The sequence below is a fragment of the Trichomycterus rosablanca genome, chromosome 16, assembly GCF_030014385.1.
Source record: "Trichomycterus rosablanca isolate fTriRos1 chromosome 16, fTriRos1.hap1, whole genome shotgun sequence".
Taxonomy (NCBI): Eukaryota; Metazoa; Chordata; class Actinopteri; order Siluriformes; family Trichomycteridae; genus Trichomycterus; species Trichomycterus rosablanca.
The window spans coordinates 15,884,999-15,907,505 of NC_086003.1; the positions used below are offsets into that span (position 1 = coordinate 15,884,999).

The window sequence follows — 22,507 nt, forward strand, 5'->3', positions numbered from 1 at the left end:
CACTTCAGCCGCCTATCTTCTTACCCTGATGCGCCCATCACTCCGGAACAGGGTAAATCTGGACTCATCAGACCACATGACCTTCTTCCATTGCTCCAGAGTCCAATCTTTATGCTCCCTAGCAAATTGAAGCCGTTTTTGCCGGTTAGCCTCACTGACAAGTGGTTTTCTTAAGGCTACACAGCTGTTTAGTCCCAATCCCTTGAGTTCCCTTCACATTGTGCATGTGGAAATAATCTTACTTTCACTATTAAACATAGAGTTCTACTGTACTTCTCCCTGAGTTCTACTGGAGTTTTTCTACCATTTGATTTCACCAAACGTTTAAGTGATCACCGATCACGATCATTCAAGATTTTTTTCCGACCACATTCCTTCCTCGAAGATGATGTTTCCCCACTGTCCTTCCACTTTTTAATACTGCGTTGGACAGTTCTTAACAAGTTTTTAATAGTTTCAGCAATCTCCCTAGATGTTTTCTCTGCTTGATGCATGCCAATAATTTGACCCTTCTGAAACAGATTAACATCTTTTCCACGACCACAGGATGTGTCTTTCAACATGGTTGTTTAACAAATGAGAAGCTACTCACTGCATCAGTTAGGGTTAAATAACTTGTTGCCAGCTGAAACATAATCACCCATGCAGTAATTATCCAATTGCTTAGTTAAATCCAGGTGGTGACCTTTTTTTTTGGCCAGGCAGTGTATTATAAATGACAAATCATGCCCTTACAATTATTTAAAAAAAAAAATGGACTTGGACTCCAAACTAGCTTGAAAGTTAAATTCTGATAAATACTGCATTATAATTTAAGTATCGTTTGAGTCAGGGATTGTCAAAAATAAAGAAGAATGCACGTGTCAACCCACAGCTCACGTTCACTTTCTGCTTTTAGCTGTTTTTTCATCGTTCAAACAGCTTTCGAACAAAAATGGACATGTTGAACTGAACCAACCTACCCAGAAATAAAAATAAATAAAAATAAATAAATAAATAAATAAATAAATAAAAACCACAGTTTTCATACTTGTGGTGTCATGGCACCACCAAATATATTTTTTCTGTGTAGTACTACAGTATAGAAAGCACTGTAGAACGACACATCATGTCCTTCAAAGAAAAAAGACTTTGATTCCAAACGTCATGCATGTCATGTCCCTGACATGAACGGTAAATTTGCTAATTATTGCATTATAATTCAAGTATCATTTTATGCTCCATATAACGTGACAGATTGTACCATTTTCTTCTCACCATTAGGAAATTAGGTCTCATCTAGAATACAAAGTGCTTCTACATGGCTGTGGTGATTCATCTTGCATACTAGAGCCAATTGTGTGTATGATTAAGACGCAAGTGTTTCCTCCATGCTGTCTTGCAACCAATTACCATCTCTCTTAAATGAGCCCATAACGAATCGCTGTACGTGTATAGACAGTAGTGGAGAAAAACGCTAGATGAGGTACACCCCTTGACAAGTGAATCTGCCTGTCTTCCTTTCAGGGGTAATAAAGTGATTTTAATAATCTGACATTTAGCTATTTGTTTCTAGTGTCAGAAAAATCCAGGCCTTAAATAATTACAATATTTCCACATATTTCACCTTTGGAATTCAATCATTTCTGCACTTTTTATCCTTTTTTTACAATGACTATTTGTTTCATTAGTTGTAAAAATGATTTCATGAACAGTTTAACTATACAGCTGTATATACACTGATCAGCCATAACATTAAAACCACCTCCTAGTTTCTACACTCACTGTCCATTTTATCAGCTCCACTTACCATATAGAAGCACTTTGTAGTTCTACAATTACTGACTGTAGTCCATCTGTTTCTCTGCATGCTTTGTAAGCCCCCTTTCATGCTGTTCTTCAATGGTCAGGACCCCCACAGGACCACCACAGAGCAGGCATTATTTAGGTGGTGGATCATTCTCAGCACTGCAGTGACACTGACATGGTGGTGGTGTGTTAGTGTGTGTTGTGCTGGTATGAGTGGATAAGACACAGCAGCGCTGATGGAGTTTTTAAACACTTCACTGTTACTGCTGGACTGAGAATAGTCCACCAACCAAACATATATCCAGCCAACAGCGCCCCGTGTGCAGCGTCCTGTGACCACTGATGAAAGTCTAGAAGATGACCAACTCAAACAGCAGCAATAGATGAGTGATCGTCTCTGACTTTACATCTACAGGGTGGACCAACTAGGTAGGAGTGTCTAATAGAGTGGAGAGTGAGTGGACACAGTATTTAAAAACTCCAGCAGCGCTGCTGTGTCTGATCCACTCATACCAGCACAACACACACTAACACACCACCACCATGTCATTGTCACTGCAGTGCTGAGAATGATCCACCACCTAAATAATACCTGCTCTGTGGTGTAATTGTAGAACTACAAAGTGCTTCTATATGGTAAGTGGAGCTGATAAAATGGACAGTGAGTGTAGAAACAAGGAGGTGGTTTTAATGTTATGGCTGATCAGTGTAAGTACAGAGAATATAAAACTGCAGTCTCTGTGTCAATTTGTCACCTAATGTTGAGAGAAAATGAATCATGGTGAAATGTAGTCCAAACATACTTTAGGGCACTCGATTCCAAAACGTCTCTAGCTTCTCAAAGTACTTCAGACTAGGATTAGTGTAATGAGGTGACAGGTAATGTTTCCTTCTAATGACATAATGCGATGATGCACCACCACTACTGTGTCAGATAAACCCTCATGTAGGCTCTTTAATGTCATTTAGGGTTTTTGCTTTGCCTTTTTTGTCAGCATATGATCAGTTCAATCTGGGAGTTAATTTTAGTATTCTGGATCTTGCTTCTAATTCCTAAAAATATTTTAGATGGTGAAAATTTATAAAATCTACTCCTGCTTTGCTGGAATCAAGTAGCTTCATTTTAAGTTAATCAATAAGTGGCAATTTGTATGTTGTTTAAATGATTAATTAAATACTTTACCATATTTTAACATCATGCACATGTTCAAGTAATACCATCAGCATTTCTGGAAAATGTTTGGGCATTTTGTAAAATCCATTAAAAACAAGACTGATTTGTTTATTACCTTAAGCCTTTATTTAAAAGTGTTTTTTCACCTGTAATTTATTTGCTCTGATCCGAATCAGTTGATGAGTTTGTTAACCCTGAGCATTTTGCCCTTGGTTCTGTTTCTTTTCACACAGAGAAACATCGAGCACACCAAAATGCATCACAACAAACCACGTTAAAACGTTCACTCCTCTTACTGCTGAGGTGTGTCTGAGGTGGGAGCAAGAAAAAAGTCCTGTGTTTTGAATTGGTGTAAATTTCTATGCAATTAAACATGAAGCAAAAGCAGATATGGCATTTGTTTTAGCTGTGGTAATTATCTGGACAATATAGCAGGGTAAGGTACATCAGCAGAACACTACTTTTACATTCAGCCTTAAAAAGGCTGTACTGTTTCAGACAACATGCTGTCTTCAAACGACTTGAGCAGAAGAAGGGAGCTAATGCTGAGAATGTACGACAACATGCTAGTTGGACCTGCTCCAGAGGGTGGGGCCCAGACCGAGATCACCTCCTCTCAAGGGCCACACCATGTATATTCACTGATCAGCCATAACATTAAAACCACCTCCTTGTCCATTTTATCAGCTCCACTTAGTATACAGAGCACTTTGTAGTTCTACAATTACTGACTGTAGTCCATCTGTTTCTCTACATACTTTTTAACCTGCTTTCACCCTGTTCTTCAATGGTCAGGACCCCCACAGGACCACCACAGAGTAGGTATTATTTAGGTGGTGGATCATTCTCAGCACTGCAGTGACACTGACATGGTGGTGGTGTGTTAGTGTGTGTTGTGCTGGTATTAGTGGATCCGTTTTTAAATACCGTGTCCACTCACTGTCCACTCTATTAGACACTCCTACCTAGTTGGTCCACCTTGTAGATGTAAAGTCAGAGACGACCGCTCATCTATTGCTGCTGTTTGAATTGGTCATCTTCTAGACCTTCATCAGTGGTCACAGGATGCTGCCCACGGGGCGCTGTTGGCTTGATATATTTTTGGTTGGTGGACTATCCTCAGTCCAGCAGTGACAGTGAGGTGTTTAAAAACTCCAGTAGCGCTGCTGTGCCTGATCCAGTCATACCAGCACAACACACACTAACACACCACCACCATGTCAGTGTCACTGCAGTGCTGAGAATGATCCACCACCTAAATAATACCTACTCTGTGGTGGTCCTGACCATTGAAGAACAGCATGAAAGAGGGCTAACAAAGCATGCAGAGAAACAGATGGACTACAGTCAGTAATTGTAGAACTACAAAGTGTTTCTATATGGTAAGTGGAGCTGATAAAATGGACAGGTTTTAATGTTTTAATGTTATGGCTGATTGGTGTATAAACATTTACATTTTGAAGGCTGTTATATACTTAGGGTTGGTTTCCCAGACAGGGATTAAGGCTAGTCCAGGACTACATTTTGCTTTAAATGGAGAATCTCCATTCAAAATGCTGTGTAGTCTAGGACTAGGCTTAATCCCTGTCTGTGAAACCAACCCATAGAGTTAGGACAGAAGCTTATATTGTTCCATCACTGTTTCTATTAATGATACTTTTTAATCATTTTGAAACTAAGGATCTTAATTGCTGCAGTTTTGCAATTGGAGCTTTTTTCATTCTTACTTGATACAAGACTTCAGCTGATCAACAGTCCCTGGCTTTCTCTATATGTAACTTTCTTTAGTTCCAGCTTGCATTTTTTCATGCAGCTGTCTCCTGTATAAAGCAATCACAAGCCCATTTGAGTAGATTTATCACATTAGAATGACAGTTTTATTGCTCTGTGATGGACTGGTAACCTGCCCAAGGTGTTTCCTACCTTTCGCCCAGTGAATTTGACCCATTGCGATACTGAATAGAATAAAAGCTGTGTTAAAACGGACAATGAATGAATGAATAAGTGAATGAGTGAATGCAAGTTTCATACAGAATGTCCTGCATATTCAACAGTGGTAAAAACAGTACATTATTGTTTTTATAACCCTTTTCAGCTTTATTTTTACTGTATTAACATAGGGTGTGTTCGAAAACCTAGGGAGCTGCCTTGCTATCTTACTGCCTACATAGGCAGCTGCCTCAGTAATGAGGATTCTAATAAGTCAATGACTTATAAGTCAGGTTATTCGAACGCGCTACTTAGACAGAGATTCCATCGAGTTTCGCATTTAGCATTTAGCATCTTGTCATTCAAACCAATAGGATGGGGTGGCACAGCGCGCTAGCATGTCAACTGACATCTCCCTTCGTGTACTGAAAATGGTTAAATTCGCTGACAAGCCCGAACTTGCAAATAAAAACACTTGTGCAAGTTTATACAAGTTAAAAATTCATAATAATTTATTTACGAAAATAATAAGCCCCGTCAGCCATGTTTTTATTATTTTTCTGTGAGAGAAGCCTTGATGGGATTGCCTTGATCACTGAGGACGCTTCCGATGCTCACTCGTTCTCGAGTCAAAATAACATTGAAATTTTAACTAGTGAGCATATTAAGGCATCTAAGATTTTGAACAGCCTCATTCTCAGGAGTGCACGTAGGATGTAGAGAGCTCCCTAGCTTTTCGAACACACCAATATTCTACCATTGTGAAGAGGTTGTGTTCCCCTTTTCCCCCATTTCAAATATAAGCAAAATATGTAATTTGGCCAGAAATGTAGAACATTTGAATACAATTGTACACAAACTGTAGAGATTTGCCTTTATTGTAAATAGCATGTTACTCAACTGTTACTGTCAGCAGAGTTTTACCTGGCTGGTTGTGTATATTAACTAGTCCTTGATTTAACGGACCTCCATTTAACAGATTTCGGATTTAACAGAACAGACAAAGTCTGGAAAACAGAATGCCAGGTCCGAATTGTTTAAAATTCAAAAGAGAAGCATACCAAGACCAGCAGTTCAGTAATTGTCCGCTAGCCGGCGCACATCTCTCTGTTTACATAAGTGGTGGGTGGCACGGTGGCTAAGTGGGTAGCACTGTCGCCTCACAGCAAGAAGGTCCTGGGTTCAATCCCCAGGTGGGGCGGTCCGGGTCCTTTCTGTGTGGAGTTTGCATGTGCTCCCTGTGTTTGCATGGGTTTCCTCCCACAGTCCAAAAACATGCAAGTGAGGTGAATTGGAGATACAAAATTGTCCAAGACTGTGTTGGATATAACCTTGTAAACTGATGAATCTTGTGTAATGAGTAACTACCGTTCCTGTCATGACTGTAACCATAAGTGTAAAACATGACGTTAAACTCTTAATAAACAAAGAAACAAACATAAGTGGTAGGCTTTATTTCGAAGGGAGGCTCGCTTTGTTCTCACCTTTTTCTCTGTGTTTTATGCTTAATTTTTGCAAGTTCAAGTGCTTAGTTATGGCTTAGAAAGACAAGGGAAGTGGTAAGTGAAAGAGGAACACTGGTATTACTGAAAAGGTAAAGCTTATTAAGAAAGTGGAAAGCGGTGTTTCTGTGGCTCATATATGTGAGGAATATGGTGTGAAGAAACATTCAGTGAGTAATATACGTAGGTCTAAAGAAAAACTAAATGACAGTACTGGACTAGTAATCCAAAGGTTGCTGGTTTAAGCTCTACCACTGCCAGGTTGCCACTGTTGGGCCCTTGTGCAAGGCCCTTAACCCTCCATTGCTCAGACTGTATACTGTCACAGTACTGTAAGTCACTTTGGATAAAAGCATCTGCTGAAAATGTAAACGAGTAAGGAATGAAATTTAGTGGTTTTGCATTACACATGTACATATCTATTTACATTGTTCATTTGACTGTTTATTATTATTATTTTTTCCTCTTTTTCTCCGAATTTTCCCCCCTAATCTAGTCATATCCAATTACCCTGATTGTGTTATGCTTCACCTTCACCGATACAACCCTCCACTGCTGACTGAGGAGCTTCGCAACTGACACACGCCCCCCTCCGACACGTGTGCAGTACCGACTGCATCTTTTCACCTGCGTGAGGCGAGTTCATATGCGGACCAGCTTTGTGCACGGAGACCCACACCCTGATCAGCATTATTCCCCAACTCTGCGCAGATGCCATCAATCAGCCAGCAGAGGTCGTAATTGCACCAGTTATTGTAACTCTGGTCTGGCTTACCCACCCTGTGAATAACAGCCAATCGTTGTTCATGTGGCGCAGAGCTGAGATTCGATACGGTGTATTCGAAATCCCAGCTCTGGTGTGCTAGTGTGTTTTCTTACCAATGTGCAATCTGATCGGCTTTACTGTTTATTATGTGTGAATGTGTAGCACTTTTGTGGACCTTAGTGCTGTGTTTTTACCTCCCTGTTTAGGACAATCACATTTTACGAACCAGTGCTTCCCCCTTTTACTCTGTTAAATCGAGGTTCCTTTGTAATTGCACTATTTCCTTTAAAATCATATTATTCTAATGGAAGTCGCTAAGAATAAAATATTTGCCAGGCAAACTAAACTCTCCTATATCCTCTTATCTATGTTTTCTCACTGATCTCAGTTGGAAATTGTAGTCCTTTAAAAAAAATAAAAATAAGAAATTCTATAAAAGTCTGAATAATCTAGCTAAAAAAACTGCCAGCACACAGTGTAGAAGTCTAGCCCGCTGCCTAAAATTAATTAACTTCACAATTAAACAAAGACAAAACACTCACCATGTCTGTGTCTGAGACCGGTCCAAAACTGGTCACATAGATGTTGGTCCGTACTTCAGTAACACTCTCTAATCAGACAGAAAAACAAAATACTGGGTAAATAAAAGCAATTCATCATTATAAAAGATGTTCCGCTGTTCTACTTTCTGAGTCACATTGTTCGATATGAAATATGAGGAAATAAAGTTATCACAATGCGAACTCTGAACAATGTTCTTAATGACTAAGCGGGTTGCTATCACAGCAGCAGTCTAATGAGCAAATGGTGGAAAAAAAACAGGGGAATGGGAAAAATGTAAGCTTGTGTTTTCATCGGTTTTGGTTAATGCTTTTATCATGCCTCATCTGGCAGGATCATTACCATAAAAGCCGTCACAGGCAGTGCTTAAGAAGAGAACACTGGATGCAAACGAATCCAAAACAAACCCTTCTGACAGCCCCCATGCCTGGATTAAGTCTGGGGGAATGATATCAGTGCGGAAAAGAAGCTGCACTCGGGAAGAAAATTGTAAACAACCCAAATCTGACAGCAGTATACTTCTTGAGAACAGGTGAGTGGAGGGTTGAGTACAGTACGACAGGGTCGGGAGAGAGGGATTTGATGGCTCTGTGAGCTAAATATATGGCTGGCTGAGAAAGAAGTGGTGGGTAAACTTAGCTAGTGTGCTAACTGATCCAATCTGACACAGTCCATTCCATGAGTTTAAGGAATAAATGAAGAAGAAGATGCAATCAAATGCTCGTTTTCAGTATTTTCAAGACCCTTGTGAAGTGAAAGCTTTATGAATAATTATGTGGTTTACTCCGGGCTAGCTGACTTACACTAATGATAAACTGATTAAACGTTAAAATATATATATATACACCGATCAGCCATACCATTAAAACCACCTCCTTGTTTCTACACTCACTGTCTATTTTATCAGCTCCACTTACCATATAGAAGCACTTTGTAGTTCTACAACTACTGACTGTAGTCCATCTGTTTCTCTACATACTTTTTAACCTGCTTTCACCCTGTTCTTCAATGGTCAGGACCCCCACAGGACCACCACAGAGCATGTATTATTTGGGTGGTGGATCATTCTCAGCACTGCAGTGACACTGACATGGTGGTGGTGTGTTAGTGTGTGTTGTGCTGGTATAAGTGGATCAGACACAGCAATGCTGCTGGAGTTTTTAAACACCTCACTGTCACAAAATATCCAGCCAACAGTGCCCCGTGGGCAGCGTCCTGTGACCACTGATGAAGGTCTAGAAAATGGTCAACTCAAACAGCAGCAACAGATGAGCGATCGTCTCACAAGGTGAATCAACTAGGTAGGTGTGTCTAATAGAGTGGACATGGTATATAAAAACTCCAGGAGCTGCTGTGTCTGATCCACTCATACCAGCACAACACACACTAACACACCACCACCATGTCATTGTCACTGCAGTGCTGAGAATCATCCACCACCTAAATAATACCTGCTCTGTGGTGGTCCTGTGGGGGTCCTGACCATTGAAGAACAGGGTGAAAGCAGGCTAAAAAAGTATGTAGAGAAACAGATGAACTACAGTCAGTAATTGAAGAACTACAAAGTGCTTCTATATGGTAAGTGGAGCTGATAAAATGGACAGTGAGTGTAGAAACAAGGAGGTGGTTTTAATGTTATGGCTGATGGTGTATATCAGGACCATCAATTACACAAGAGAGTAATTTATCTGCTCCTTTGTGTAAGAAGGAACAGGAGCAGCACTGCCAGAGCCCTAAAGAATGACCTCTAGTAGGCTGCTTGTGTGCATTGGTGTGTCCTGGGTTCCTCCTCCTGGTGCAGGCCAGAGTGTGTAGCCAGTTTCTGGATGACAAAGGCATTGACGCTATTGACTGGCCCTCACATTATCCAGACCAATCTAATTAAGAACCTCTGGGACACAGACTGTCCAAGAGCTAACTGATGCCCTGAACCAAATCTAGCAGGAGATCCCCCAGGACTCCATCCACCGTCTCATCAGGAGCATGCCCAGTAATGTCTGTATTGCACACAGGCATGTGGGGACATTATGAGTTGCCAGTGATTTATTTATTTTTATTTTTAATTTTTTTAATCCAGGCCACAATGGGTAGATGATTTTTGCTTCCACTGACCATTGTTCCGTCATTTTGTTCTCAACAAATTACACATTTTATATCAGTAAAGATTTAAACTATATGAGAGGCATCAGAGCATGTGACATCTCATGTTCTTCTTCTGGAACTGAATGATGGAAACATATTCTTTTGGTCCACAGAAAGGGTTAGATTGACTGCACCCATTAAAAAAAAGGCCTGGGCAATAAGAAGAATGATAACAATCATATTCAATCATCTGTTCGTAATCAATAATTCATGCTTGAGGGATTTTGGATAAACGTTGTCATGTGGGCTTTACTGATTGTTGCTTTCTAACGGTGGTTGGGAAACTGAATGTGCATGCATCATTGCCAGAGTGAGTGAGAGTCTTCTATCCATGATTTCTGGTGGTGGTGGAAACACACAAACATACACACACAAAAAGAATCTCTCAGCAAGTTTGGGAAGTAAACCAAACGTCACCTTACGCTGTGCAAAGTAGTCTATATTCACAGACTGGGCATAACATTATGACCACTGACAGGTAAAGTGAATAACACTGATTATCTCTTCATCACGGCACCTGTTAGTGGGTGGGATATATTAGGCAGGTGAACATTTTATCCTCAAAGTTGATGTGTTAGAAGCAGGAAAAATGAGCGAGCGTAAGGATTTGAGCGAGTTTGACAAGGGCCGAACTGTGATGGCTAGACGACTGGGTCAGAGCCTCTCCAAAAGTGCAGCTCTTGTGGGGTGTTCCCAGTCTGCAGTGGTCACTATCTATCAAAAGTGGTCCAAGGAAGGAACAGTAGTAAACCGGCGACAGGGCCATGGGCGGCCAAGGTTCATTGATGCTCGTGGGGAGCGAAGGCTGGCCCGTGTGGTCCGACCCAACAGACGAGCTACTGCAGCTCAAATTGCTGAAGAAGTTTCTGATAGAAAGAAGGACCAACACAAGATTAGGAAGGTGGTCATAATGTTATGCCTCATTGGTGTACAGTGCTACCTTGAAACTCAACGTCAGTTGGTTCTGGGAGTGGTGTTGAGTTTAAAAGACGTTGAGTTTCAAGGTATTTTTACCATAAGGATGTATAGGAAACCTGTTAATGCTTTCCATATTGTCTAAGCAATTGAGGGTTAAGGGCCTTGCTCAAGGGCACAACAGGGCTTATGGGGCTTGAACTAGTGACCTTTTGATTACTAGTTCAGTACATTACCGACTAGTCTACAACTGCCCAAGGTACCACTATACTTAGAGGTTTTTAAGCACACACACACACACACACACACACACACACACCACATCTGGCATAAAATAAAACATACTGGAAGTGGTTAAACTGTCCACTGTCCGGCTAGCTTTATAATTGGCTGCCCCTGAATCAAAGTCAGCGCCTTCTAGCTCAGCTGAAGGTTGGTGTTGATAAACTGGACAACGAAAAAGCAGGAGAAGCTTTTTTCTGCATGACAGGCACTTAACTCATTGCATGGAGTCAAGTAATGCTCGCTTGATTGTGGACAGTGTCAGTATCTAAAAGTTGCATAGTTTACTTTTAATGGAGAGGAATGTCCTTCAATCATTCAGATTCAAAAGTGTATTCTAGTGTGTCTCTGCTATCTGGACACCTGGTTTAACTAATCAGCTCATTAGCAAGCCTGACCTGGGTGTCAGAAGAATTCACAGCTGGATCTTCACTTGTATTCAACACGGCTGTGCCAAAAAAAAGTGGACTCTAGTAGAAAATGGCTTTAAACGAATCGAGACACAAGTCAATGTCTTACCTCCCAGGCCGGGGCGCAGCCTGTTATCATAGCCGTCGAGCAAGCGATCCAGGATCCGTGTAAAAATGGTGATGTTGTCTTTGCTGTCATCAGGAAGAGGTTCTCTGTGTCCGGCTACGGCCCTGTCGGGAAAGAGCAGGTGTGAGAGAAAGTAAAGGTTAGGAGGTGAGGTTTGAAGTTTCAGGACAAACCTGTCAAAAAAGGTTTAACAAAAGATCTGGCAACAAAAAAAAACAGTAAAAATGGATGAAAAGGGAAAAATGACTTGATGACTTGACATTAATCTTTAATCTTTTACATTTTTTAAAATATATTTATATTTTGTTTATGCATTTTCTACCCTTTAGTTTGTCCAATTGCCCGATTGCGTCATGCTTCCTCTCCACCAGTGCCGATCCCCGCTCTGATTGAGGAGAACGAAGCTAACCCACGCCCCCTCTGACACGTGGGCAGCAGCCGTATGCATCTTAACACCTGCACTTTGACGAGACACACCCTGAGAGCACTCTTTTCTCATCTCTGTGCAGGAGTCATCAATCAGCCAGCAGAGGTCGTAATTGCACCAGTCATGAGAGAGAGACCCCGTCCGGCTTAGTCCCGCCCATATCTGAACAACAGGCCAATCGTTGTTCATGTGGCTGCTCAGCCTAGCCGGCAGGCAGAGCTGGGATTCGATACGATGTATTCGAGATCCCAGCTCTGGTTCCAGCGTGTGTTTTAACCGCTGCGCCACCTGAGCGGCCATCTTTTACACTTTTAAGCATTTTCTCACATTGCGGCTCCTCAGAAAATAGACACAGTGACTACAAATCACCTAGGATCAACTTGGTCTAAGCAGAGATGGGGACTCGAGTCTGCGACTTCACACAGCGTCTTCAGACTCGACTCAGACTCGTTTCAAATGACTCGAACTCGACTCATGACTCGCAAAAAAATGACTTGTAAACAACAAGAGTCCCTAGCGTCAGCATGTGTTAACATTAGTTATGTGTGACAATTATATACACTGTATATATACAGTATATATATACACATTTGAACATTTTCGTTACCTTTGGACTGGAATCTCACTTAAAATGGAATACCCTACGTAGTACACTTCACAGGAACAACTGGGGTGAATGGAACGCTCCTACAGAATTGCCACTAATGGTTGTAAGAACCGCTTTCTAAACCAATCAGACCTTCTGATTTTAATTTTTAGTAAGAAATGCTGTTATTTGCATTTATCTAGTTTGCGTCACACAGATGATGTGTCAATGAAACGCATGATTGGCTTTCTAATGAGTTACTGTTTTACTTCACAACTGGGAAAAGTTTGAAAGTTTTTAATTATAAGCACATTTACAAAATAACAGATTATATTCCTAATGGGACAACACACAGTTAAAAATTTAATAGCATCTGAAAGAACATAAGCTAAGGTAAGCATCTATTCATCCATCCACCATCTATCCACCCATCTATCAATCCATCCACCCATCTATCTATCCATCCATCTATCCATTCATCTATCCATCTATCCATCCATCCATCTATCCATTCATCTATCCATCCATCCATCCACCCATCTATCTATCCATCCATCTATCCATTAATCTATCTATCAATCCATCCACCCATCTATCCATCCATCTATCCATTCATCTATCTATCAATCCATCCACCCATCTATCTATCCATCCATCCACCCATCTATCTATCCATCCATCTATCCATTCATCTATCCATCTATCCATCCATCCATTCATCTATCCATCCATCCATCCACCCATCTATCTATCCATCCATCTATCCATTCATCTATTTATCCATCTATCCATCCATCAATCTATCTATCCATCCACCCATCTATCTATCCATCCATCTATCCACCCATTAATCCATCCATCCATCCATCGATCTACCTATCCATCCATCTATCCATTCATTCATCCATCCATCCATCTCGGCATCCTGTCCTGGGAATTCCGGCTTTGCATTTGTTTCCACATGAGAACAGAGCTGCCTTAACCCTGACCAGAATAAAACAGTCAATGAGAATAAAATGAAAAATGAACACGGCTGTAAAACTTGAAGTCACTGAATTATTAAATATGTACTGCAAAACAGAATAAAATAAAATAAAATAAACCCTCCAACATACAACTAAAGAAAAAACAAAAAGAAAGAAAGAATTCTTCCTGCACATCCACAGCACAACTGCAGCAGGTGTGAAGAGACACGTTGTTTAGGAGAGTGCAGACGTAAAGTGAACCACACTAATGCCCAGCCAGCCAGTGTGAAAGACAGGGATGATTTGTGCCATAGACAGTTGCGTCCAGGTTTAATTTAATGTCCAGAGCACAGACCCACCAGAAACACAGAATGTCTGCAGTGGAGTGTGTCGCTGACTGTGGGTGAGTCCATAAGTCCACGAAATAATACAAGTAACAGAAATCCATACAGATTAACCGGCCCTGTCCTATTATTGAGTATAGCTTTGCAGCAAACTTACTCTGGCTGCTTTATATAACGAGTTGCAAATGAGGTCTTGAATATTCAGCCAACCTTCCCTTTCTTAATTACCTTAAATATGCGGTACAATTACCTCTGGCTGGGAGCATGATTCCCCAGAGAACAATACGCCGGTGCACTGGAGGACATGAATGACAGAAAGCTGACAACATAATGAGTATCTTCCTCAATCAAATTAAGAACTTTGCAAGGACTGACCCTCTGACATTAGTGTTCGAGCATCTGACGACACACGCATAAGCCTTAAAACATGAAAAAAGGTGCTTTTCTCCTATGTTAAATATGAATACTCCCTATCATGAGTCTTTACCTTATAAATAAATATTATTTAAAAATAAATACATGAATGTGTTTATTAATGCATGCCTACTTGTATTTTACTTCAGTTAAGCAGTTATATCTAGATGTGAATCTCCAGCTTAAATGCAATAAGGAAAAACTCACTCACTCACTCTTAACCGCTTATCCAAATAGGGTCGTGCGGGGGTTGTTTGCTGGAGCCTATCCCAGCTCTTCAATGGGCGCAAGGCACACAGTACTGAATGGGGCGCCAGTCCATCACAGGGCAAACACACATACACACACACATACACACACCCATTCTCCTATAGGGCAATTAAGTGTCTACAATTAACCTGACTGCATGTTTTTGGACTGTGGGAGGAAACCGGAGCTCCCGGAGGAAACCCACGCAGACACGGGGTGAACATGCAAACTCCGTACAGAAGGGACCCGGACCGCCCCGTCTGGGGATCGAACCCAGGACCTTCTTGCTGTGAGGCGACAGTGCTACACACTGTATAAAGAAAGAAAAACTGTATAAATAAATATGAATAATCTAAAGTATTATATCAGTGGCAGAATAAATTTGGAAAACTATATTGTTACATAAACTGAGTGACTGACAACAAGTTGGTCCAATTCAATTGGTGAAAGGAAGAAAACACCCCAGACAGGTCATCAGTTCATCACAGGGCAAACACACACACACACACATTTCCATTTATGGAATTTTATTTAAAGCGACAGTTATGTCTGAATACAATTTGAGCAATTGAGGAGATGGGGCTTGAACTGACAACCTTCTGATTACCATTCCAGTACCTTAACAGCTAAGCCATCACTGCCCACTGCATGCACACACATGCACACACACACATCAATTTATTATCTACTATTAACCTGACAGCATGTCTTTTGTCTTTGTTGACTGTGTGAGGAAACCAGAGCACCCAGAAGAAAACACATGCAGACACAGGGCGAACATGTAAACTTCACACCGAAAGGACCCAGACTGCTCCACTTGGGAATCAAACCCAGGACCTTCTTGCTGTGAGGCGACAGTGCAACCCAGACTATATGCATACATGGCAAGATGGTAGTGGGGATTTCCAATGATGCAGAGGTGATTTATATATATATACATTGATCAGGCATAACATTAAAACCACCTCCTTGTTTCTACACTCACTGTTCATTTTATCAGCTCCACTTACCATACAGAAGCACTTTGTAGTTCTACAATTACTGACTGTAGTCCATCTGTTTCTCTACATACCTTTTTAGCCTGCTTTTACCCTGTTCTTTGATGGTCATGACCCCCACAGGACCACTACAGAGTAGGTATTATTTGGGTGGTGGATCATTCTCAACACCGCAGTGACACTGACATGGTGGTGGTGTGTTAGTGTGTGTTGTGCTGGTATGAGTGGATCAGAGTTTTTAAACACCTCACTGTCACTGCTGGACTGAGAATAGTCCACCAACCAAAAACATCCAGCCAACAGCACCCCATGGGCAGCGTCCTGTGACCACGGATGAAGGTCTACAAGATGACCAACTCAAACAGCAGCAGTAGATGAGCAATCGCCTCTGACTTTACATCTAAAAGGTTGACCAAGTAGGTAGGAGTGTCTAATAGAGTGGACAGTAAGTGGACACGGTATATAAAAACTCCAGCAGCGCTGCTGTGTCTGATCCACTCATACCAGCACAACACACACTAACACACCACCACCATGTCAGTGTCACTGCAGTGCTGAGATCATCCACCACCTAAATAATACTTACTCTGTGGGGGTCCTGGGAGGGGGGGGGGGGGGGGGCTATCATGTCTTGTCTTATCTTATCCTATCTTATCCTATCCTATCTTACCTTATCTTACCTTAATCCCTGTATTGAAATATTGCATGCTGGGTATTATGCCAGACCAAACAAAAACACAATAAAACGTTTCTTGCACAAAAAACTGCAGTGGTAGCTCAGCAGTTAAGGTACTGGACTAGTAATCAGGTCACCAGTTAAGCCCCACCATTGCCAAATTGTGACTGTTGCAAGGCCCTCAACCCTTATGCTTAAATTGTATTCAGAAACAACATTGACATTCTTCCTGTCAGGCTACCTGGAGTGCCCATTATGTGGATGCTGATGCTGAAAACAGAGTTCTTCTGATAAGAAAACATGACAGAACAACTTTCCCCAGTTCCAAATCTCAGTGGACCCAAGCTGACCTTCTACTAATTAAATTTCCCCCTACTGGTTCAGCCGTTTCAGCCTTTCCTATCGTCAGAACTGAAGCTTCGCTGACAAAACAGCTCCAACTACCTAAAAAAAGTGCAAGGCTGAGGAAAGTGCACTGTTGATATCTTTGTTTCCAAGCAGTAAAAGGTAAAAGTTGGCTTTTTTTTTTCCCCAGACCGGTCTGTCCTTCTGGGAACGGTGACATTTTAAAAGCTGATGGAGATCAAAAGCTAATCTCCCCCGCAAATCCTAGTTGCAGGGTGTTGTTCGGTAAAGGGGCAATTAAGCTATGATGTAAGCAGTCTCTCAGACAGTAGGGAGGAGCGCTGAGGCAAGGGATGCCCACACTGATACACTTCTAATTAGCTGGCAATTTGTTGTTCTGTTACTCAAACTGCACGCAAACATGCCATTAGTAAACCTTCCGTCCCTGCGGTTCACTAGGCGGCCGCTTCTGCAGAAAGAGCGAGAAAGAGCGATATTAAAAAATGAATGTTGCAAGGCTCGCTCTCTGACAAGGTGCGACTCGACGTTTCACAATATGACTGATTTTCTTTGTCTCTATTTAGCCGTTCACGCAGCTGTCTGTGGGTGGGGGAGATAATGTGTCCGGGGCCAAGGGGACGAGACAGAACAGAACAGGTGGGATAATAGGACCTAATGTCGTTTTGATTGAAAATGACATTTTATTGCACCCCCCGCATACCTAATTGTATATTGGGCAGCAATTTATTCAATATTCAAGGCAAGACTGAGGAATGACGACTGGTTACAGATGTGAAATCATTTATGAAAATGCAAAAAAGGTTGCCAAGATGGTATCAGTGATGCCACTCACTCATCTCTGCAGTGCACTGAAGAAAAATGGAACAAAGAAAGAAACATCTAAGTTTATTTATTTATTTATTTATTTTTACTACAGAGGAACCTCTATTTAACGGACCTCCATTTAAATATTTCGAATTTAATGCTTTATTTTTCAAGTTCTAGTGCTTACTTACGCACCAGCACTGCTCCAGTAGCCACAAGCAGTGCATTTCATCACTGAGCGGCATACACTTAACCAGTTCCACCTAGGAGGAATTTAGAGTAGCCACCTTCTGCATATGGGCAAGCTGTAGCCTAGTGGTTAAGGCACAGGACTAGTAATCCAAAGGTTGCTGGTTCAAGCCCCACCACTGCTAGGTTGCTGCTGTTGGGCCCTTGAGCAAGGCCCTTAACCCTCAGTTACTCAGACTGTATACTGTAATTTGGATAAAGGCGTCTGCTAAATGCTGAAAATGTAAATGTATGTTCTCAAAGAGACTATCTGGGCCAGTGATAGCTCAGTGGTTAAGGTACTGGACTAGTAAACAGAAGGTTGCCGGTTCAAGCCCCGCCACCACCAAGTTGCCACTGTTGGGTCCCTGAGCAAGACCCTAAACCCTCAATTGCTCATCGTGTTCCGCTCACTGTGTAAGTCGCTTTGGATAAAAGTGTCTGCTAAAATGCTGAAAATGTAAATGAAAAATGTCTTTGGAAGGTGGGGCGGCATGGTGGCTCAGTGGGTAGCACTGTCACCTCACAGCAAGAAGGTCCTCGGTTTGATTCCCAGATGGAGTGTTCCGGGTCCTTTCTGTGTGCATGTTCTGCCTGTGTCTGTGTGGGTTTCTTCCAGGAGCTTCGGTTTCCTCCCACAGTCCAAAGACATGCCAGTGAGGTGAATTAGTCCAAAATTGTCCATGACTGTGTTTGATGAATCTGATGAAGCTTGTGTAACCAGTGATTATCTGTCCTGTTATGAATGTGTGTGTGTGTGTGTGTGTGTGTGTGTGTGTGTATATATATATCTACCCTGTCTACCCTGGTTGCGTTACGCCTCACCTCTACTCATATAACCCTCCACCGCCGACTGAGAAGCTTTGCAACTGACACACGCCCCCTCCGACACGTGAGCAGTACCGACTGCCTCTTTTCACCTGCACAAGGCGAGTTCATATGTGGATCAGCTTTGTGCACGGAGGGCCACACCCTGATCAGCATTTTTCCCCAACTAGCCAGCAGAGGTCAGAATTGCACCAGTTATAAGGAACCCTGGTCCGGCTTTCCCATCCCTGAACAACAGCCAATCTTTGTTCATGTGGCCGCCCAGCCCAGCCGAGTGGCAGGTCTCTATACTTATGTTCCTTTGGCTGTGTTCCAAATGGTTTGCCATGAATTAAACATTGGTTTTATACAATCTATAAAATGTATAAAAAATTCAGTAGAAAAGAAGAACATCCTTAATTCATGAACTCAGTGAAACTTAATTCAAATTGATTTGCTCACCCAATCCAAAAACATGTGGACTGGTGAACTGGCTAATTTAAATTGCCCTTGGTTGTGAGTATATAATTGTGTGAGTACTTAATGCCTTGTGAAAGACTGGTGCCCTGTGTATGGTGTGTTTTTGCTTTGCAACCAGTGCAACCAGTCTTTACCAGCATGTGCTGATTATTAAAATAAATAAATATACACCGGTGAGCCATAACATTGAAACCACCTCGTTTCTACACTCACTGTCGATTTTATTGGCTTCACTTACCATATAGAAGCACTTTGTAGTTCAACAATTACTGACTGTAGTCCATCTGTTTCTCTGCATGCTTTGTTAACCCCCTTTAATGCTGTTCTTCAATGGTCAGGACTCTCACAGGACCACCACAGAGCAGGTATTATTTGGGTGGTGGGTCATTCTCAGCACTGAAGTGACACTGACATGGTGGTGGCGGCGTGTTAGTGTGTGTTGTGCTGGTATGAGTGGATAAGCCTTTAAACACCTCACTGTCACTGCTGGACTGAGAATAGTCCAACTAAAAATATCCAGCCAACAGCACCCGTGGGCAGCGTCCTCTGACCAGATGAAGGTCTAGAAGATGACCAACTCAAACAGCAGCAATAGCTGAGCGGTCTCTAGATCTGCTAGGTGGACCAACTAGGTAGGGGTGTCTAATAGAGTGGACAGTGAGTGGACACGATATTTAAAAACTCCAGCAGCACTGCTGTGTTTGATCCACTCATAACCGCACAACAGTGCTGAGAATCATCCACCACCCAAATAATACCTACTCTGTGGTGGTCCTGTGGGGGTCCTGACCATTGAAGAACAGGGTGAAAGCAGGCTAAAAAGGTATGTAGAGAAACAGATGGACTACAGTCAGTAATTGTAGAACTACAAAATGCTCTATATGGTAAGTGGAGCTGATAAAATAGACAGTGAGTGTAGAAACAAGAAGGTGGTTTTAATGTTAAGGCTGTATATGATCAGTGTATATGGAAATATTGAACAAAACCAACCTTGACATGCAGAATTAAAGTGTTCAAAAGTGAAGTTGATACTAGTTAACAGAAAGCAGGTAATAAAAGAACACTGTATATGTGTAATTGCTGTGTAGTGGGTCATTTGGACCTAATGAGCTAATTAGCAGCTTGACAGAGGACCTACAGCATAGCTGGTAAAATAGCTACTGTAATGAGAACCTAACAAACTAGAGTTATGTGCTCAGTAAGTACTGAATCTACCACTTCAATGATCTTAAAAAAGAAGGAAACTACGTAATGCAATCTAAGTTTACAGGATTGTGGTACTAATTTAACGTGGCATGAAGAACACTTCAGAAATACAGATTTTGGATTCTTTTAAACCTAGGTAATGGTACTTCAGAGCCAAGTCAATACTTTCGACAACTTTAGCCTAGAAAATACCCAGGGAATTTAAAGCTTAGGTATTGGGTGGCTTAGGTGACATGGTTCAGATTCAGCTAAGCTTGTTGGACAGATTGGCTGATAATGTTTGATCTGAACAAGCTGTAAACTTGTTCTTTTTAGCCAGTTCTTTCTTTTAACTGGCCAAGCAGAAAGCCAGTTAGATCAGCTGACAAATTTGAAAGCAAGCACTATGTTGTATAAAAATACGTAAATGTAGGGTGACCATACGTCCTCTTTTTCCCGGACATGTCCTCTTTTTGAGACCTAAAAAATGCGTCCGGTCTGGGTTTTTTTTTTTTCAAATCACCAAAAATGTCCGGGATTCGGCTTTTCTAGTCTGCACTCGCTATTCTGTGTGTATGTTTTTGCATTGGTTTGTTTTTAGGTCTTTTCAGGAGTGCATCTGTTTTGTTAAAATAAGTCTGATTTTCACGTGCACGGACTAACACAGAGGCAACTAGTGAACTAGCGATTCTATTGAACGGCTCTTTGAAATGAACAAAAGGAACCGAGTCGCGCCTCAGGGAGCCGTTATAATATATATTTTTATTTCTGCGCAGTTCTTATCGACTGTAATCCACGCATTCCGCTTCCATCAGTAAAAGTGATATCAATATCGGGACTGTCTTATAGTTTACCCAGTAGCGCCTCCCGAAGAACGAAGAGTCATTTTTTTAAACGGCTCTTTAAAAGGAACGGAGCCAAAAGATCCGACTCCCTTTAAAGAGCCATAATTCCCATCACCACTGTCAACACCGTGATGTCACTGCATTCTGTGGAAATTGCTCAGCAAGCACTAGAAGACACCTTACTGCTGGGTTTCTACTGATGGGAGCAAGTAATTAAAGTGAATCAAATTAAAGTTAAAAACACTCCTAATAAGTCGGCTGATACGATTGTAGAATACATCAAAGAAACTAAAAAATAAAGGGATTTTTATTTATAGGTGACTACTGTTTTTAAATTTGTTGTGATTATTGTTTAGGGCTTAACGCTGAATGTGAAGGAATAAGATTATCTGACCATAAAGGTCTTTGTTAAAGAGCAGCTGTACATTTAATAAAGTTCAGTAACACAGCTGGATGGTTATTGACTCATTTGTCAACTATTTAAACCTCTAGCCCATACACATTGCCATGGTGTCACACCCCCCCCCCCCCCACCCCCCCCACACTTCCTGCTTCCTCGCACCAGGCGTCATCTTTTTTAAAAACCAAAATATGGTCACCCTACGTAAATGTATATTAATTACTAAAATTGCATATAGCAATGACCAGTCAGCATATTACACCAACCATGACACAACTATGTACGTCCAACATCAAATACTTTCACTGCCTCAAACTAGGGCTGGGCAGTATGACCAAAATTTTTTATGACTGGGGCTTATTTTACTGTCATAAGTAGAATATAAAAAAGTTTTAATTCCACCTGTGACCACTGCTAAAGGTCTAGAAGATGACCGACTCAAACAGCAGCAATAGATGAGCCATCGTCTCTGACTTTACATCTACAAGGTGGACCAACTAGGTAGGAGTGTCTAATAGAGTGGAAAGTGAGTGGACACGGTATTTAAAAACTCCAGCAGCGCTGCTGTGTCTGATCCACTCATACCAGCACAACACACACTAACACACCACCACCATGTCAGTGTCACTGCAGTGCTGAGAATGATCAACCACCCAAATAATACCTGCTCTGTAGTGGTCCTGTGGGGGTCCTGACCACTGAAGAACAGGGTGAAAGCAGGCTAAAAGGTGGTTTTAATGTTATGGCTGATCAGTGTATTGCTATACTGCATTTACTCAGTACCATGTACTGGCCAACACTGCTCTTGTTTTTGCCCAGTACTGAAGGAATGTTGTTTAGTTTCAGTATGTACTTCTTAGAGCCGTAACCAATTCATGGCTTTGAAAATCGTGTCACGCACCGTGAAATGAGATGTCTCCTGTGTATATTGCTGAAATGACAATAAAGCATCTCATGAACAACAACAACAGTACTACTACTACTACTACTACTACTAATAATAATAATAATAATAATGCTATACAAATTAACTGCTTAAATCCCCATGAGATTAATCACAATTACTTGTGAGATATTTCAGTAAATCAAAAAGATCGGTGGAATGCCAGGCATAAGACGCATGTGTCCCCATCTGGT

At 41.5% G+C, this 22,507-nt stretch overlaps 1 protein-coding gene across 1 annotated transcript in view; it reads right to left on the bottom strand.

The window, feature by feature from the left end:
* Positions 1-22,507, bottom strand: part of LOC134330943 (gamma-aminobutyric acid receptor subunit alpha-3-like) — a 285,511-nt gene that overhangs the window by 162,291 nt on the left and 100,713 nt on the right. Inside the window, exons 3-4 of the mRNA XM_063012234.1 lie at positions 11,579-11,700; positions 7,702-7,769 (exon numbers count right to left, since the gene is read on the bottom strand). Of these exons, the coding sequence (XP_062868304.1) occupies positions 7,702-7,769; positions 11,579-11,700 (190 nt within the window). The remainder of the gene's footprint in view (positions 1-7,701; positions 7,770-11,578; positions 11,701-22,507) is intronic.